This window comes from Stegodyphus dumicola, chromosome 12 (assembly GCF_044657685.1).
Source record: "Stegodyphus dumicola isolate Sdum_Otavi_A_Nest chromosome 12, ASM4465768v1".
Classification (NCBI taxonomy): Eukaryota; Metazoa; Arthropoda; class Arachnida; order Araneae; family Eresidae; genus Stegodyphus; species Stegodyphus dumicola.
This window is the reverse complement of record NC_140779.1, coordinates 43,559,461-43,575,218: the sequence shown is the minus strand read 5'-3', so window position 1 is coordinate 43,575,218 and position 15,758 is coordinate 43,559,461. Positions and strand designations below refer to the sequence as shown.

General features: G+C 33.2%; 1 protein-coding gene across 5 annotated transcripts in view; it reads right to left on the bottom strand.

The window, feature by feature from the left end:
* LOC118196907 (peroxisomal targeting signal 1 receptor-like) overlaps positions 1-15,758 on the bottom strand; it is a 169,078-nt gene that overhangs the window by 74,793 nt on the left and 78,527 nt on the right. For all 5 annotated transcript variants that reach the window (XM_085827665.1, XM_085827666.1, XM_085827668.1 and 2 more), the window contains exon 8: positions 11,592-11,649. In XM_085827665.1, coding sequence (XP_085683791.1) covers positions 11,592-11,649 — 58 coding nt within the window. The remainder of the gene's footprint in view (positions 1-11,591; positions 11,650-15,758) is intronic.

Below are 15,758 nucleotides of genomic sequence, written 5' to 3'. Positions count from 1 at the left end.
AAAAAAATAAAAAATACATTTTTTTTTAAAATCACAAAAGAAAATTATAAAAATAATAATAGCAAAATATAATTTAGACAGCTGTCTCTTATATTTTTGCACTACAGTTAAGGCATCCATGAAATTATAGTTTTAAACAGAATAGTGTTCATCTAATATAAGAATACATATAAAGAATCTATGTATCTAATACAAGACTACATATAAAATAATGCAACCTTATATTATCTGTACTTTACACTGCTTACACTTGTATTTAATAAAATCTTGTTTTACAGCTTTATTTCTCTTTAACTAATTATTAAAATCAAAAGGAAGTGAAATTAAATACTAAATTCTGAAAACACTTTTAACTGTAGAAACAAAATGCATTTATTTAGTTGACACAAATTAGTTTGGACAGGTAATGAATCACTCAGAAAAACTGCATATTTCTCTCAAGTTTTGGATCAACTCAATACTTGTTGCTTTACCTTCTTTGGTAGTGAAAAACATATTCTGAAAATCCAATATTAATTATTGAGTACATTCTGTCCCTCGGTATGACAACACTCACTGATGAATGATGATAGATTACTTCTGTTAAATTCTTCATGTTTTGAGTTAAAAATTCCTGCACATGCCGAGTTAAATCAATAAAATCAGTTGCGTAATGTGGCAAAAGTGCTAACGTTCATTTAAAAGAAAAATTGACATTGCTTAGACCATCTTTCAGTAAAATTCATCTAATATTTAATAAAAACCTACAATTAAGGATCATGTTAAGTGAAAGTTGACTGTATTATACATGTAAGTCAATGTTAGCAAGATTCAATAACAATATCGTTCAAAATAATCATAAAAAGAACCTTTCCTTTTTACTCATGCTGGAAAAATTTAATTCACTAAATCGTAGCTTTAAAATTCCGTTTCTGATTCACTAACATTAATTCCACCCAAAAGACTTTTATGAAACAGCAAGCATTTCTGATGACTTTGCTCATATCGGCATACCGCTATTTGATGGTTCGGACTATTTTAATTGGAAAGTGCGTATGATGAAATTTCTTCAATTTAAAAAGTGTAAAGATGTGGTTCAGCGAAAAGTCAGTGAAAATGATGACGTGGAAAAATGGGAAGAAAAGGATATACAAGCTACAAATTACATTTACGGCGCCATAACAAACAAGCAATTGGAATATATTCACGAGTGTGAGACTGCATTTGATATAATTACGAAATTTGATACAATGTATTTAAAAACTTCAATATCTCTACAAATTGTTTGTCGAAATAACTTAGAATGTGTTAAACTGAAAAATTATCCTGATGTAAATATATTTTTCGATGATTTTGAGAAGTATGTGAACGAACTGAAACATGCCTGCGCCACCGTGACGGAACAAGAAAAATTGAACTATATGCTACATTACCTTCAAATTACAGTCACATTGGTGACTTAGTAGATGTATTACCAGAGAAGGACAGAACAGTCGATTACCTAAAGAGCAAAATCAAATCAAAATTACTTGAAGAGAAAAATGATTATGAAGATCGTGCACCAGCAGAAAAATCAAATGTGTTCAAAATCGAAACAAGCAAATCGGGTCCACAAGGGAATGTCTGTTATAACTGTGGAAAACCTGGTCACATTAAAAAGAATTGTTGGCATGTCCATCAAAGGAACTATCCTTGTAATGGCTCCACTAATTATCGCGGTCGAAGTTCTTCAAACAATCGAGGACGTAGGCGTGCTTTTAGTGGACATCGTGAACGTGGAACATACTCTAACCAGAGAATAAACAGTCATCAAGGCAATAGTTTTCACACCACTGTTATCGAAAGTAACATGACAAGTTCCAGTGCAAATATTGTGACAAATAAAAATGAAATCAATTGGTTACTGGATAGCGGATGCACAGACCACATTATAAACAGTGATGAATATTTCAAAGAGCAAGTCACTTTGAAGGATCCTATTCAAGTGAAAGTCGGTGACGGAAGGATTTTGAAAGCTACAAAGGTTGGCAATATAATAGTTTCTTTTCCTGTATATAACTCTGAATCTATTGTAACATTGAAGAATGTATTTTATGTAAAAGAAATGAAAGCAAATTTATTAAGTTATTCGAAGATTACTGATAATCATAAAATAGTTTCAAAAGAAAAGTTTTCTAAAATATATGATGTCAATGGTTCATTAGTAGCAATAGCAAAGAAAGAAGAAAGATTATATAAAGTAAAGAGTTATGTTAAAAATAGCAAAATATTTGCAAATTTGACCAACAATAAGTTAACGTTAAAAGAAAAATTGCACCGTTCATTTGGACATGTAAATTTTAAATATCTGGATATTATGTGCAAAGATCAGCTTTTAGAAGGAATCCCTAAAGAAATAGAAACCGAATATATGAAGTGTGCCATATGTATTGAAAATAAAATGCACAATTTACCATTCAAGAATAATAGAAGAAAAGCAGAAGATATTCTGGAGATTATACATACAGATGTAAATGGACCTCACAGAACAATTGGATGTAATGGTGAGAAATACTTTGTGAGTTTTATTGATGATTATAGCAAGTTGGCAAAAATTTATTGTATCAAATCTAAGGATCAAGTCTCTGATTGCTTAATTGAATATGTAAATGAAATTCAAAATTTAACAGGGAAGACTATCAAAGAACTAAGATGTGATAATGGTAGTGAATATATGAATAGCAAGATATACAAATTTGCAAGAGAAAAAGGTTTCAAGATAAAGTCATGCCCACCATATGTACACGAATTAAATGGTACTGCTGAGCGTTACAACAGAACTATAATGGATATGGCAAGATGTTTTTTAGCCGAAGCAAAAGTTGACAGACGTTACTGGCCTGAAGTAATTAAAGCTGCTGCTTATTTGAAAAACAGGACATTAACAAATACTATTGTAAAGAAGACACCATATGAAATATTTTTCAATAGGAAACCATCTGCTAATGAATTGAAATTATACGGAAGTAGAGTGTATGTAAGAATACCAGAAGAAAAGAGAAAGTCGAAGTGGGATAAAAAGGCTGAATTTGGAATTTTACTTGGGTATACAGAAGTTGGATATAGAGTTTTGATGAATAACAGAATAATAGTTGCCAGACATGTTGATATTATTGAAGAAGACATAATGTGTGTAGGTTGTGATGATGAAGATAAGAATGATGATACGAATAAGAAAAATGAACCTCAAGAGTCGTGTGAATCGAGTAATGATAACTCCAAGGACAGTGTGATAAATGAAGATGAAACAAAAAGTGGAATGAGACCAAAAAGGCAAATCAAACCACCAGTTCGATTTCATGAAGAATTCGGGTACTACTGTGTTAGTGCAAATTTTTGTGATGCTACAGTTCCAGTTAACTTTGAGGAGGTGACAACATGCAGTGAGGCTGGACATTGGAAAGAGGCAATGGACAGTGAAATGAACAGTCTTGTTAAAAATAACACTTGGACACTAGTGACTAAACCAGAGGATAAAGCAATTCTAGATGTGAAGTGGGTATTCAAAAGAAAACCAGGTAATGTTTTTAAAGCTAGATTAGTGGTTCGAGGTTTCCAGCAAAAAGATAGTATCGAGGACACTTACTCCCCTGTCATCAAGATGCAAACCTTAAAATTGTTACTTTCATATTCCTGTCAGTATAATTTAAATATTCATCAAATGGATGTTGAGACTGCCTTTTTAAATGGCTATGTTGTGTCTGAGGTTTATGTTAAACAACCACAAGGCTATAATGATAATTCGAATAGAGTGTATAAATTAAAGAAAGCACTATATGGTTTGAAAGAAAGCCCTCGTGCTTGGTATGAGTGTTTTAACGAGTATATTGAGAGTCTAGGATTTTGTAGAAGTAAATATGATTATTGTCTTTACGTAAAATCTGAAAATGATGTATTTGTATATATTCTTTTATTTGTTGATGATTTGTTGATATGTTGCAGAGATACTCGGGTAATTAATGATATTAAGGAACAACTACATAAAAAATTTAAAATGAAGGATTTAAATAAAGTAAAAAGCTACATTGGAATTGATATTGAATATGATGAGAAAAGCAATATAATAACACTGAGTCAGGAAAATTATATTGAATCTTTAGCTAAACTGTATGGTATTAAAAATTCAAAGCTTTATGATACACCAATGGAGACTAATCTTAAACTAAGCCAATCTAATTTAAATCAAAATGTCAAATATAGAAATCTAATAGGAGCACTCTTGTATATTAGTCATGGTACTAGACCAGACATATCTTTTAGCGTAAATTATTTAAGTAGATTTCAAAATTGTTATGATGAGACACATTTCAAATATGCTTTGAGAGTTTTAAAGTATTTGTACTTAACAAAACATCTAAAATTAACCTATAGTAAAAATCTTAAAACTGATATTATGAATTGTTATGTTGATGCTGATTGGGCAGGTGATATTGTTGACAGAAAGTAAACTACTGGGTTTGTTATTGAATTATTTGGTAATCCAATTTACTGGAAATCCAAAAAGCAAAATTGTGTGACAAAATCTTCCACTTTTGCCGAATATATTGCTCTATCTGAGGCTGTGACAGAAATTAATTTCTTGAAAAATGTTGTGAATGATGTTTTTGCTGATATAACTCACCCCATTAAAATTTATGAAGATAATTCAGGAGCTTTGGCCATTGCTAATTATGGGAACTTCACTAAAAATTCAAAACACATAGAAGTTCAATATCACTATGTTCACGAAAATGTTCAAAATGGAGTAATTGAAATTGTAAAGATTGATTCAGAATCAAATATTGCAGATATCTTTACTAAGTCTTTAGGAAAGATTAAATTTATGAAATTTAGAGAAGGTTTGAAATTGAAATAAATTTTGTGTACTGTTTATTTAAGTGATGTTTATTTAAATATATTTAAATGAAATAGATTTTGGTAATGTCCTTATGTAAACTAAATTGTGTTTAACTTTGATTTTAACATTTAAGTTAATGAAAGAAACTTTTTTAAAAATAATTTGTGTTAAGTGTTGAATGTTATTGTTTATATCTATGCTTAATTGTAAATGGTAAAGATGAAAAGATTGCTTATATCTATGTTTGTTTGTAATTAGTAAATATAAATGTAAGGAGGCGTGTTAGTTTGGTACATTTATATTTACCGTATTGGCAACACCAAGTTTTTTCTTCTCTGTATGCGAGCTATGGATGCCGATGTAATGTTGTGCACGTGTTGTGTTAAGTTTCAATAAAAAATGTGAAAAGATACGTTTCTTATTTTTCGACTTGCTTCTTCATATGATATCGATTTATTTAACACCGTTTTGCTTGGAGAAAAGGGGTTTTTAAAACAAAAAATTTCTATCTACTAAAAGAAATTCCAGTTCTAACCCTCAATGAGTTAAAAACTTTAATTTTATGATGTAAGCAATAACCTAGCACAGTATCACATTATTAAAAAACGTATTCAGTTTCCTAACCTTCAGATTTTTCACTCTCATTTCATCTCCTCCATTTATTTAAATCTCACCAACCCATAAATTCATCTATCCAGAAACCATCTTTAGCCTGAATTCAAATGACTATCAAGTATGGCATAGATGCATAAAGTCATGGACAGTTAAAAGTTCCCAATAAATAGTGTTAGATATGGTCTAATTGGCTTTCAGTCACAATGGAATGAAGGCATGCAAATATGCAGTGTTAAGTAACCAGTCCTACGATAGCTAGTGTAGCGATTTTAGAACAGTCAGGTTTTTTATTTGGGTAGCGTAAATAAATTAAAGGTAAGTGTTAAATTTCACAAATTGAATTTTAAGGTAAGTTCAACTGCTTATCATAACAAAGTAGTTTGCTTAGCAAAGTAGTCCGTTTACAATAGGAAACGATAACCACTTGAGTTCAAAGAAAGTTCAAACAGAGGTAGCGGAGAAAAAGTCCAGCTACGCTTCTTTGAGAGTTTCTTTTTCTGCTCTTGACAGAGCTTAGTAGCGACACGGGACGAGCCGTAAAATACACAAGAGAGAAAGGGGCTCTCTAAAGCTTACTAGCGACTCGGGAAGAGCCGTAAAATACAAGAGAAAGGCTCTCTCTTCTCTACGCAACGACTGCGTGTTCTGCAGACTAAAAACTCTCTAATTATTTTCACTCACTGTTTTTATGTTCAGGTTTTCTGGGCGTGTCTTGTGCGTCTGCTGCAGTGATTCGCTAAACGTCTTTTTCGGAGCATCTCTCCATTGGTTAACAGGCGCGGATTTGTTCTCAGATACTGTCTTGACAGCCTGAGAAACTGAGATTTTCTGTGGGAAAATTCAGAACGTCTTTTTGGGAGGTCTATCTAAATTATTTCGAGAAACAGGCAGTTGGCGACAGTCTATCGCATACACACAATGGACACTCCACAACCCGTGAGAACTTGTATGAAAGTTTTCTCCTTTCGTAAAAACAATATGCTTTCCACACTTTGTTGGGGGTCACGTTCGACCTCAAGAATTCGTAAGTGTCATCAGGGTGGTCATCTGACGCCCATTTGAAGTCTCCTTTTCCCAGACTTCGTGGGAGCCTGTGGGAAAATAGCTGACGACGTTACACTAGGCACTGTAATGTTGAAAAATACTTAGAAGAAGCAAATGATTGAAAAATGCTGCCAAAGCATGATGCTATTGTGTAGGTGCTAAGCAGGATTTCAAAAGCACTTGTTAATATAAGAAATGTCTCCCAAAATAGTCACATTCAGTGCAGAAGCCCTAAGGTATTCCACGATGAAAATAAAATTCTGTGCTTTTGCTGGCTTATTTCCGCAAACAGGTACATGCTGGTCATAAGCATTAATGTGTACAGCTCACCTACAAAGACAACTTCACATTGCTGGACATATGCATACTAACTGGTGAGACGTCATTACAAATGGTTCTAATGGTATGTATCTAAAGATGACACAATAAAGCACCAGATAGTAAAAAAAGTGAAGGAATGAATGTTGCTTATGAAACTCTTAGTGTTTTTCTAATATTTTACCACTATCCTGGGATACTAAATGTACAATACTTAAATCTTCCACAATTCACTGGCATAAACATTGCTTTTGTTACAGCCCTGCTTTAGACTGCATCAAAAAGCCTCTTTCAATCCAATGACATGGCTTCCTTCAGTCTCCCGCAACAACTCCATTATGTTAAGAATCATTATTGATGCATTCTTTAGGCAATTACAATCTGCTGTCCCAACTGTGCTTGCTTTTATGCTTTGTTCTTTATATCTTTTCACATTTAACTGTTTTTGATATGCTAAGGAGCATTATTTGATTATTGTTTATAAACCTTTAATCATTTACTGATTTGAACCTGGGGTATTTGTACGAGTTTCATCTAAACATTGTATACAGACGCATGAATTTAATTAAATTGTGTACTATGGCAAGGAAACTGAATACAATTTCTGACAATAATATTACAGACCAGTAAGAAATGACAAAGAATAAAACACAAAACTTAAAAAAATAGTGACTAAGGTAATTAATAACATATAAAGTACTCTCTAAAAATTAAACAATAGCATTTCTTCTAGCTATTTAAAAAACGGCATGAGAGATATTAGCAGAAAACTGCTAACAATTCCCAATACTACAAACAACTAATTATACTTAGTATTTTATTTCCTTCCAATTCTGATCAAAACAGGCATGAAAGTACAAGTTGACAAAAAAAAGCTGAACAACGCGCAGACACAAAATTACACAAAAACTGATTGCGCACGTGCAACCTAAAAAAAACACCTTTTAATATAAAAAGTATTAAACATATACATATAATTTAACTAAAATAATACTTGTACTTACTATTTTGCTATTAATTTTATCTTCCACTTGTAAAAAAAAAAAAAAAAAAAAAAAAAAAAAATCACCAAGAGATTGTAATGAATTAACCTTCTTTATGTAACTTAATTTAACAGTTGATACATGAATACTGTACACAACATTACAACACACTAATATACATATTTATGCTATATATTACTACCCATTTTCAGGCAATGACAAGTTTTAGAGATAAAATATATATAACTGTTACTACAGCTTTCAATTATCTTCACTTTTTAGCTCAATAAACAGTACTTTATATAACATCAGAAAAAGTAGTCATGCGAGATAATATAGTTACAAAATAACATATAGTTAAAGGAGGAATACAAAAAATAACTATTTTGTCTCAGTCTCACTAGATCCGGATTAACATTTTTTAAGGAAAACGCTTTTTCTTTTTTGCTACTTTTGCAGCCAACTTTTCTAATTTCCGTTTGCGAGCTAGTCTCAATTTTTTTTTTTTTTTTTTTTTTTTTTTTTTGAGCATTCCTTAAATTTTTACATAGAATTTTGTGTACTGGAGAATGCAAGTGGTTATCCGTATGTCCAACAGATGGCGCCAGCACCGATCACTGAAATTATTGAAGTCAGTTCTCGTTTGACGGTTGCTTGCTCTTCTTTGATTCGATATTCATACGCATCTAGTTCCGCCTTTCCACATAAGCCCCACCTACTTCGCCTTGATGTGAAACAACGCAGGATTTAGAAGAGAAGGGCTAGTCATAGAGCTTTTCCCCCTGAAGCAGAAAGTGAAAAGTGATGACGTAGCCATGATGACACTGAGCGTGCCAATATAATTCACAGCTTGGAAATTAGCGTTTTTGAACCAGAGTTTAAAATGAGCTGTGTGTGAAAGATAGCTATAATTTGGAAGAGGCAATGTTACTGCTTTATGCATTTTAGACTGAACCATTAAAAAATTTAATAATGCTTACTCAATTTTAAAATAATAGATAAAATGTGCTACTCTTTTAACATAAAGTTCCATGCTTTTTTTTTTTTTTTTTCAGGTTTTTTTATTTAATGCACGTTTATTTCTAATCATTTCTTTATTTGCATGCTAACTGAGAGAATTTTTATGCTGCTTCTAAGATAACTATAATAGCAGCTACTTAAATTTACTCAAAAAACAACTTTACATTGACAAAGGTTTAAATATATATGACATATATGGCAACATTTCTGCTAACTTACGTTTGATTTTTTGCCTAATTGTAAATTTTACATTGTTATAATTCTCTTCCGATTCAATATAATAGATATTTTTAAAATAATTTTGTAATTTATACTTATATCTATATTACAATTAAATAAATGTATGTAAGATTGTTACCTTAATATTGACAAAATAGCTTTATTCAGAACCTAAAACAGTTATTTAATTTTTCAAAAGTGTGAGTAAAGGAAGCAGGTCTTTTTATGCCAATTTTAATGTTTTATACTATTATATTTTATCTAGAATGCTAATCTAGCACAAAATCTAATCAATAATTAGTTACAAAGGATACAATAAGAATAACTTTAACAAGTACTTAACAAAATTAGTTTGTTAAATACTTGTTATTCTTGTTGGTACTATTTTGGTACTATTCATAATACCGAAGATATTATCGATTAACTCATAGAAGTCAGATGTTTTCTGATTTTCTGTGGGGTAGAGTATACCTTTTGCGGTACTTTTTGAAAATAATGTTTTCTCTGGAGCGACTTTTTGTCTCTCGTTTCCCTTGACCATTAAATAATTTGGTTTTAGTTTGGGACACAATTTGATTTCTTCTCAATCTCTATTTAAAACATCTTTAATAATATTAAAATTTAAAACAGTTACATCATCTAAAACAAATCCTCTATCTAAAACGCGGTTTCTCAGTAATTTGAGGCAGAGCGCGAAATGAGACCTCTGATTAAAACAAACTGCACATTTTGAAAAGAACCAACTTAGTCCAGTTTAGAGTCATAGCAGAGTTTTCAATCTATACGCATTTCGTCGAAACTGAGAACGCATATTTTTTCTACAGAATACAAATATTCGCCTCTTTCCTTCTTCAGAGTAAGAACATTACTTTGAATTCTTGGACTACACTAAAATTTAGAAAACACTAAAAAATAAAATAAACACCATTTCTTTAATTTGATAATACTAGGTAAAGATATTCCAATTTTTTTTCTTTCCAAAAATCATAGCTTTAAGATGACAGAGCTCTTATGACAATGCAACGTGAGATATTTTCACTAGTCCACCTGATTTTTTTCTTCTTTTTCAGTAATGCATTAATCTACGTCTTTATAAAAATAGGCTTTAGACATTTTTCCAAATTCTCCGATTTGTGCTCCCCCCCCAAATTTCGCTATTTGAGATTTTAATTTCTGATACCAATTTCTGTCTAGATGTCGTCCACCTTCTTTGTCGCTGAACAAACATTCTAAAATTTTTCTTTTCTCTATTTTTCAATACTTTAATACAATTTAATACAATTTTCTAAGGATATTATTTTGTTCTTCAAATTATCAATGCATTCTTGTTTATCCTTAAACATTCAGGATGATCTACATTTTCATTTGTGAGTTTTATTTCAAAACTATTAAAATTTGATTTATTATTGTCATCATCAATTTCGATTTATTATTGTCCTCATAATTTACTTTCGGCACAGCATTCCATTTCAACAGTTTCTTTTTGTGGCTATCCAAACAAGCGATTTTTCATATCATCTTCATAAACACTGCATAGAAAATGTTCGCTGCAGATTTTTCCGCTCTTCACATTAATATAATCTTCTCTTTGACATTTGTGCATCCATTCTTTCGTCAAAAGCAAACTCTCATTTGGATCCTTTGGTCCCATGAAATAAAATATCTCATCCTTTCATACTTCTGTAAGTGCTACGGCACGTTACTGCAGAGCAGAAAGCCATATTATGTAAACGATACTTTACAATATAGAATTTAAAATAAAAACTGACTAAAATTACATATATATAAATTATTTTAAATATATACATTATTAGAAAACAGATATATATATATTTAAAATTAATTTGGGATATGTAACCTCTAGAAAATCGTCTCGCAGCTCAATGAAACTACTGTTTTAAACGCAGGAAATCAGGACAGGTGGCATCACAGTGACGTCAGATTATTGCCTGTTATGTCCCCCCATTAGGCTCACGTCGGCGAGGAGTCGAACAAAGAAATGAGCTAGCCCTTCTATTTATCCCTGGAAACAACGTATTTCGCGATCTCGGCTCAGGCAAACTCGAAAAGTTCGCAACAAGGGGTGCCCGCGTTTGATCGCTAACCCGGCGTAATATCATACGATGGCATGATGTAAAGTTTTTTTACAAAGAAAAGGGGAAGAGAGAGAGCATGTCCATTCATTTACCCCCCCCCACACACACACATTTGCCGGTTGCGATTTCTCAACGGTTCTGCATCGATCTCAGAAACAGCCCGGGTGACATTCAAAAAAGCAAAATTCCGCGAAAAAGCGGAAAACTTTCATGCCTGTCAAAAATTGAAATAAGCACAAATAGCCAGCTTCAAAATAGACAAAAAGAAACTTCCTTAAATTACACTTAAAAAGAGATAAAAACCATATAAAAAATAGAAAAATGAAAGACTTATCCCTTTTTTTTTACCTCAACTATAAAATATATTCTTTTCATACATCTTTTTAAATTGACTGTCTTTATATGTATATATAAATTTTGCTTATGTATTTCATAACATACCTTATAAGGATCACAATTTTCTAAATCGGGCAAAAAAAGATGTTCGGTGATTTCATCCCTAGAGGAGAAAAAAGACAATTTATTACAAACTAATTTAATTAAAAATTTATTACAAACTAATTTAATTTGCACTGAAAAACTAATATTGGAATCTTTGAAATTAGAGATTAATAATACAATTTTTTAAAAGATATACATAAATACATTGATGAGAAACAGGATAAACTATAAAAAAGTGCTTTAGGTTTGGTAGTTCAAGGTCAAATGTTATTGCATAATCCAGTGAGTTTCCCTCTGCTACATAGAAATACATTATTTTTTACAACTGTCAGGGTTGCCACTCAAACAGGAGAATGAAATTTCCTCAGGTTTCCAGGTGTGTTTTAAGAAAATTCCAGTCCATCCGCATAAGTGCATGTTAGCTGTGCTGAGAGGAAAATTAATTATGGTACCACTTGAAAACACAATTTACCAATTACATATGACTTACACATACACATATATATGTGGTATCCGTAATTGCACCACAACCACCAGAGGGCCTCACCGATGCGCCAGTAACAAGAGCGAGGTGAAAGAGGTGTATGACATATGGAGAGAGTCTTCTATCCCATGCGAAGGTGGTTAAATAATGATCTCTATGTTCTCACGTGAATGTGAAAATTGAACTGCATAATACCACAGCAATTGCGAGTAGACACTAAGTTACTATGTTACAAAATAGGCAAAAACCATCCAGAATCCTGTTTGTATCAAACGGTACGGTGACACTATTTAATGTACCTTCTTCTGATTTTTTATCATAACTGCTACGATGAGCTCCGATGACCGACATTTGACATAAGGGCACGCAGGAATAGAACACTACTCCGACTCTTCTTAGATCCTCCCTTGCTGCAGCCACCGGAAATTTAATGTCAATGTCAACTGTGCGTAGAAGGCTTCACGAAGATGGTCTGTATGCGAGGCGACCAGCCATTTGTGTGCCGCTTACGTCACGCCATAGGAGGGACCATTTTCAGTGGGCACGACAACATGTCCACTGGACGCCTGATCAATGGTGGGTGGTTCTCTTTACGGATGAGTCCAGGTTTAGTCTAGAAAGCGAGAGTAGGCATCATTTGATATGGAGAGAACCTAGAACCCGTTATCATACGTCAAACATCCGTGAAAGAGATGCATACGTAAAGGGCAGTGTCTGTGTTTGGGGTGGCATCTCTATGGGTGGATGCACAGACTTCCATGTCTTTCCAAGGGAAGCCGTGAATGCTCAGATTTATAGAGATGACATCCTTGATGCTTATGTGCATCCATATGCCGGGCAATAGGTGATGCTTTCCTGTTACCGGACGACAACGCAAGACCACACAGGGCTCGCATCGTAGATGATTATCTTCAACAGGAAACAATTATGCGCATGGAGTGGTCAGCTCTATCCCCGGACTTGAATCCTATCGAGCATGTTTGGGATGCTTTAGGGAGACGCATAGCTGCTCTCAATACGCCCCCTCCGACCCTTGCCGTGCTTGCAACTGCTTTGCAAGAGCAATGGCTTTCGCTTCCTATGGAACTGATAGACCACATAATTCAAAGCATCACACATAGCTGTATTGCTTCTAGAGGCGATCACATTCCATATTGAAGGTACTTTTCCTATAACAAACGGACACCTTCAATTTGTTCATTTTATACATGTGCTAATTTCTATACTACCATAATTGTCTGGTAATTTCCTTTTATGTTATTTGATACCTTACTATGTGTTGTATATTGTGGGTAAGTTTCTTAAAATTCTACATGTAACTTTTTCAATAATCATGATTTTTGCGATTTTTCCTTAATTTATGATAACCAGTGTACAATCATATCTTAACCGTGGTTGATGCATTCACTAAGTTCGCATGGCTCTATCCAGTAAAGTCTACATCAGCTCAAGAGGCATTGCAGAAGCTGAAACTGCAACAATCAACTTTCGGTAATCCTTTGAGAATTATAAGTGACATAGGTACGCCCTTTACATCTAAAGACTTTGAAGATGTAGTCAAGGAAGTAGTCAAGAGAAGAACAAGCACATATTTACAACTAGAGATGTTCCTAGAGGAAATGGACAAGTGGAAAGAATTCATCTCACTTTGATTTTAGTCCTATCCAAATTATCCATAGATGATCCAACCAAGTGGTACAAATATGTTGGAGATGTACAACGAATCTTTAACAGCATTAAGAGCAGCAGCACAAAGAGTTCTCCATTTGAGCTCCTCACTGGTGTTAAAATGAGAAATCGAGAAGACTTCAAGATTATGGAAATTCTCGAAGAGGAAAGAAATATCATGCTGAAAGACCGAGAAGATATCAGAGAGAAAGCAAGGAAAAACATTCTAAAAATTCAGGAAGAGAATAGAAAAACATACAAGAAGAGAAAAGAGGCACAGGTATACAATGCGAAGGACTTAGTTGCCACGCAAAGAACACAGTATGGAGGTGGTCTAAAGTTAAGGCCAAAGTTCTTTGGTCCATAGCATGTAACAGCGAGAAAAGGCAAAGATCGCTACCAGGTGGAAAAAATGGGACACCATGAAGGTCCTGGATGTACCACTACAGCAGCTGATCACATGAAAGCTTGGACTATATAGAACTATGTGTGGTTCTTCTGCACTTCTTTTTTTTCCTTTTCTTTTCTTTTTTTTTTTAAATTTATTTTCAAGTGCTGTCTTGATGTTCTAGTGTTGCTGATCCGTATTTTCGAGGTCGAAAAGGGTCAGGAAGGTCGATTGTGGTATCCATAAGTGCAACACAACCACCAGAAGGCCTCACCAATGCGCCAGCAACGAGAGCAAGGTGAAAAAGGAGTATGACATATGGAGAGTCTTCTATCCCATGCAAAGGTGGTAAGACGTTCTCCACGAGAAGGTGGTTAAATAATGAACTCTATGTTCCCACGTGAATGTGGTAAATTGAACTGCATAATACGACAGCAAGTGCAAGTAGGCACTAAGCTACTATGTTATAAAATAGGCGAAAGCTATCCAGAATCCTGTTTGTATCAAACGGCACTGTGACACTATTTAATGTACCTTCTTCTGATTTTTTATTAAATATTCTGCGGTGTGGAAAATGTTGGAATTGTTATTTAGCATCTTCAACTTCTCTACTACATACATATAATCCCCAAAGCATTACTATTATAACTATAACAGGAGTTGTTTCCTCTACTGAAGACTGATTAGAATCTCTCCAGTCTGGATTCCAAATTTTTTTTTTTCTTTCCACATATTTCGCAGCTAAGCGAAAGAAAGAAATCTATTTAATGATAGTTTAAAATAAATTTATTTAGCAACATACATAAGCAAAAATATGTGCATTAAATTTTGTGATAGGATGTCAGCATACTGCTAGAATTAGTTTCAGGATTATGCCAGAGAAAACTACCCGAAATTTGAAAGTATTATTAATTAATAATAAATAAATTTAAAGGGAAGAAGCTACATTAAATGGAAGAATAACATTAAATTAAAGTTAATTACTTAATTGAATAACAATAATAAATGATATTTTGGCAAATACAGTCAAAGTCTTTAATCCGGATGTCCATAATCCGGACCTTAAAGCTACAAACTTTCTGCGCATGCGTAAATGCATTATACGTTTATGCATGCGCGTTTAATGTATAACGGACGTATAAGTTAAGCTATAATTATCTAATTAACTATTTCAGTTAATGTTGCAGATTGCATTGTTCCTTAATCTTCAAATTGGATCCGGCTTATTATTTTTTGCAGACTGTTAGAGCAATTTTATAAAAGTAAGCTTGAACTTTCGATTATGTCAAATAGAATTTCTGATATATATTTACTAATATGTAAAGGATCTACAAAGCGAAAGTATGTTTCGAAGTCCATTAAACAAGAAGTGGAATTGCTGCAAAAAATGGATAAAGGCATATCCTTTGTTTCTCTAACCATTCCGAAATGTGTTTATCAATTTCACGCTGCTCGGGGGGGGGGAATGTCTCAGCACGCAATGAACTGGAAGTTGATCTGTTACACTATCCTTATCTTCAGGGCAGAAGTGTTTATTTTATTCGGCTTATAATTCCTTACTAAATGTAGCACGCTGCTTTTGGGGGGGGGGACGTCTGAGCATGCAATGAACTGGAAGTTGATCTGT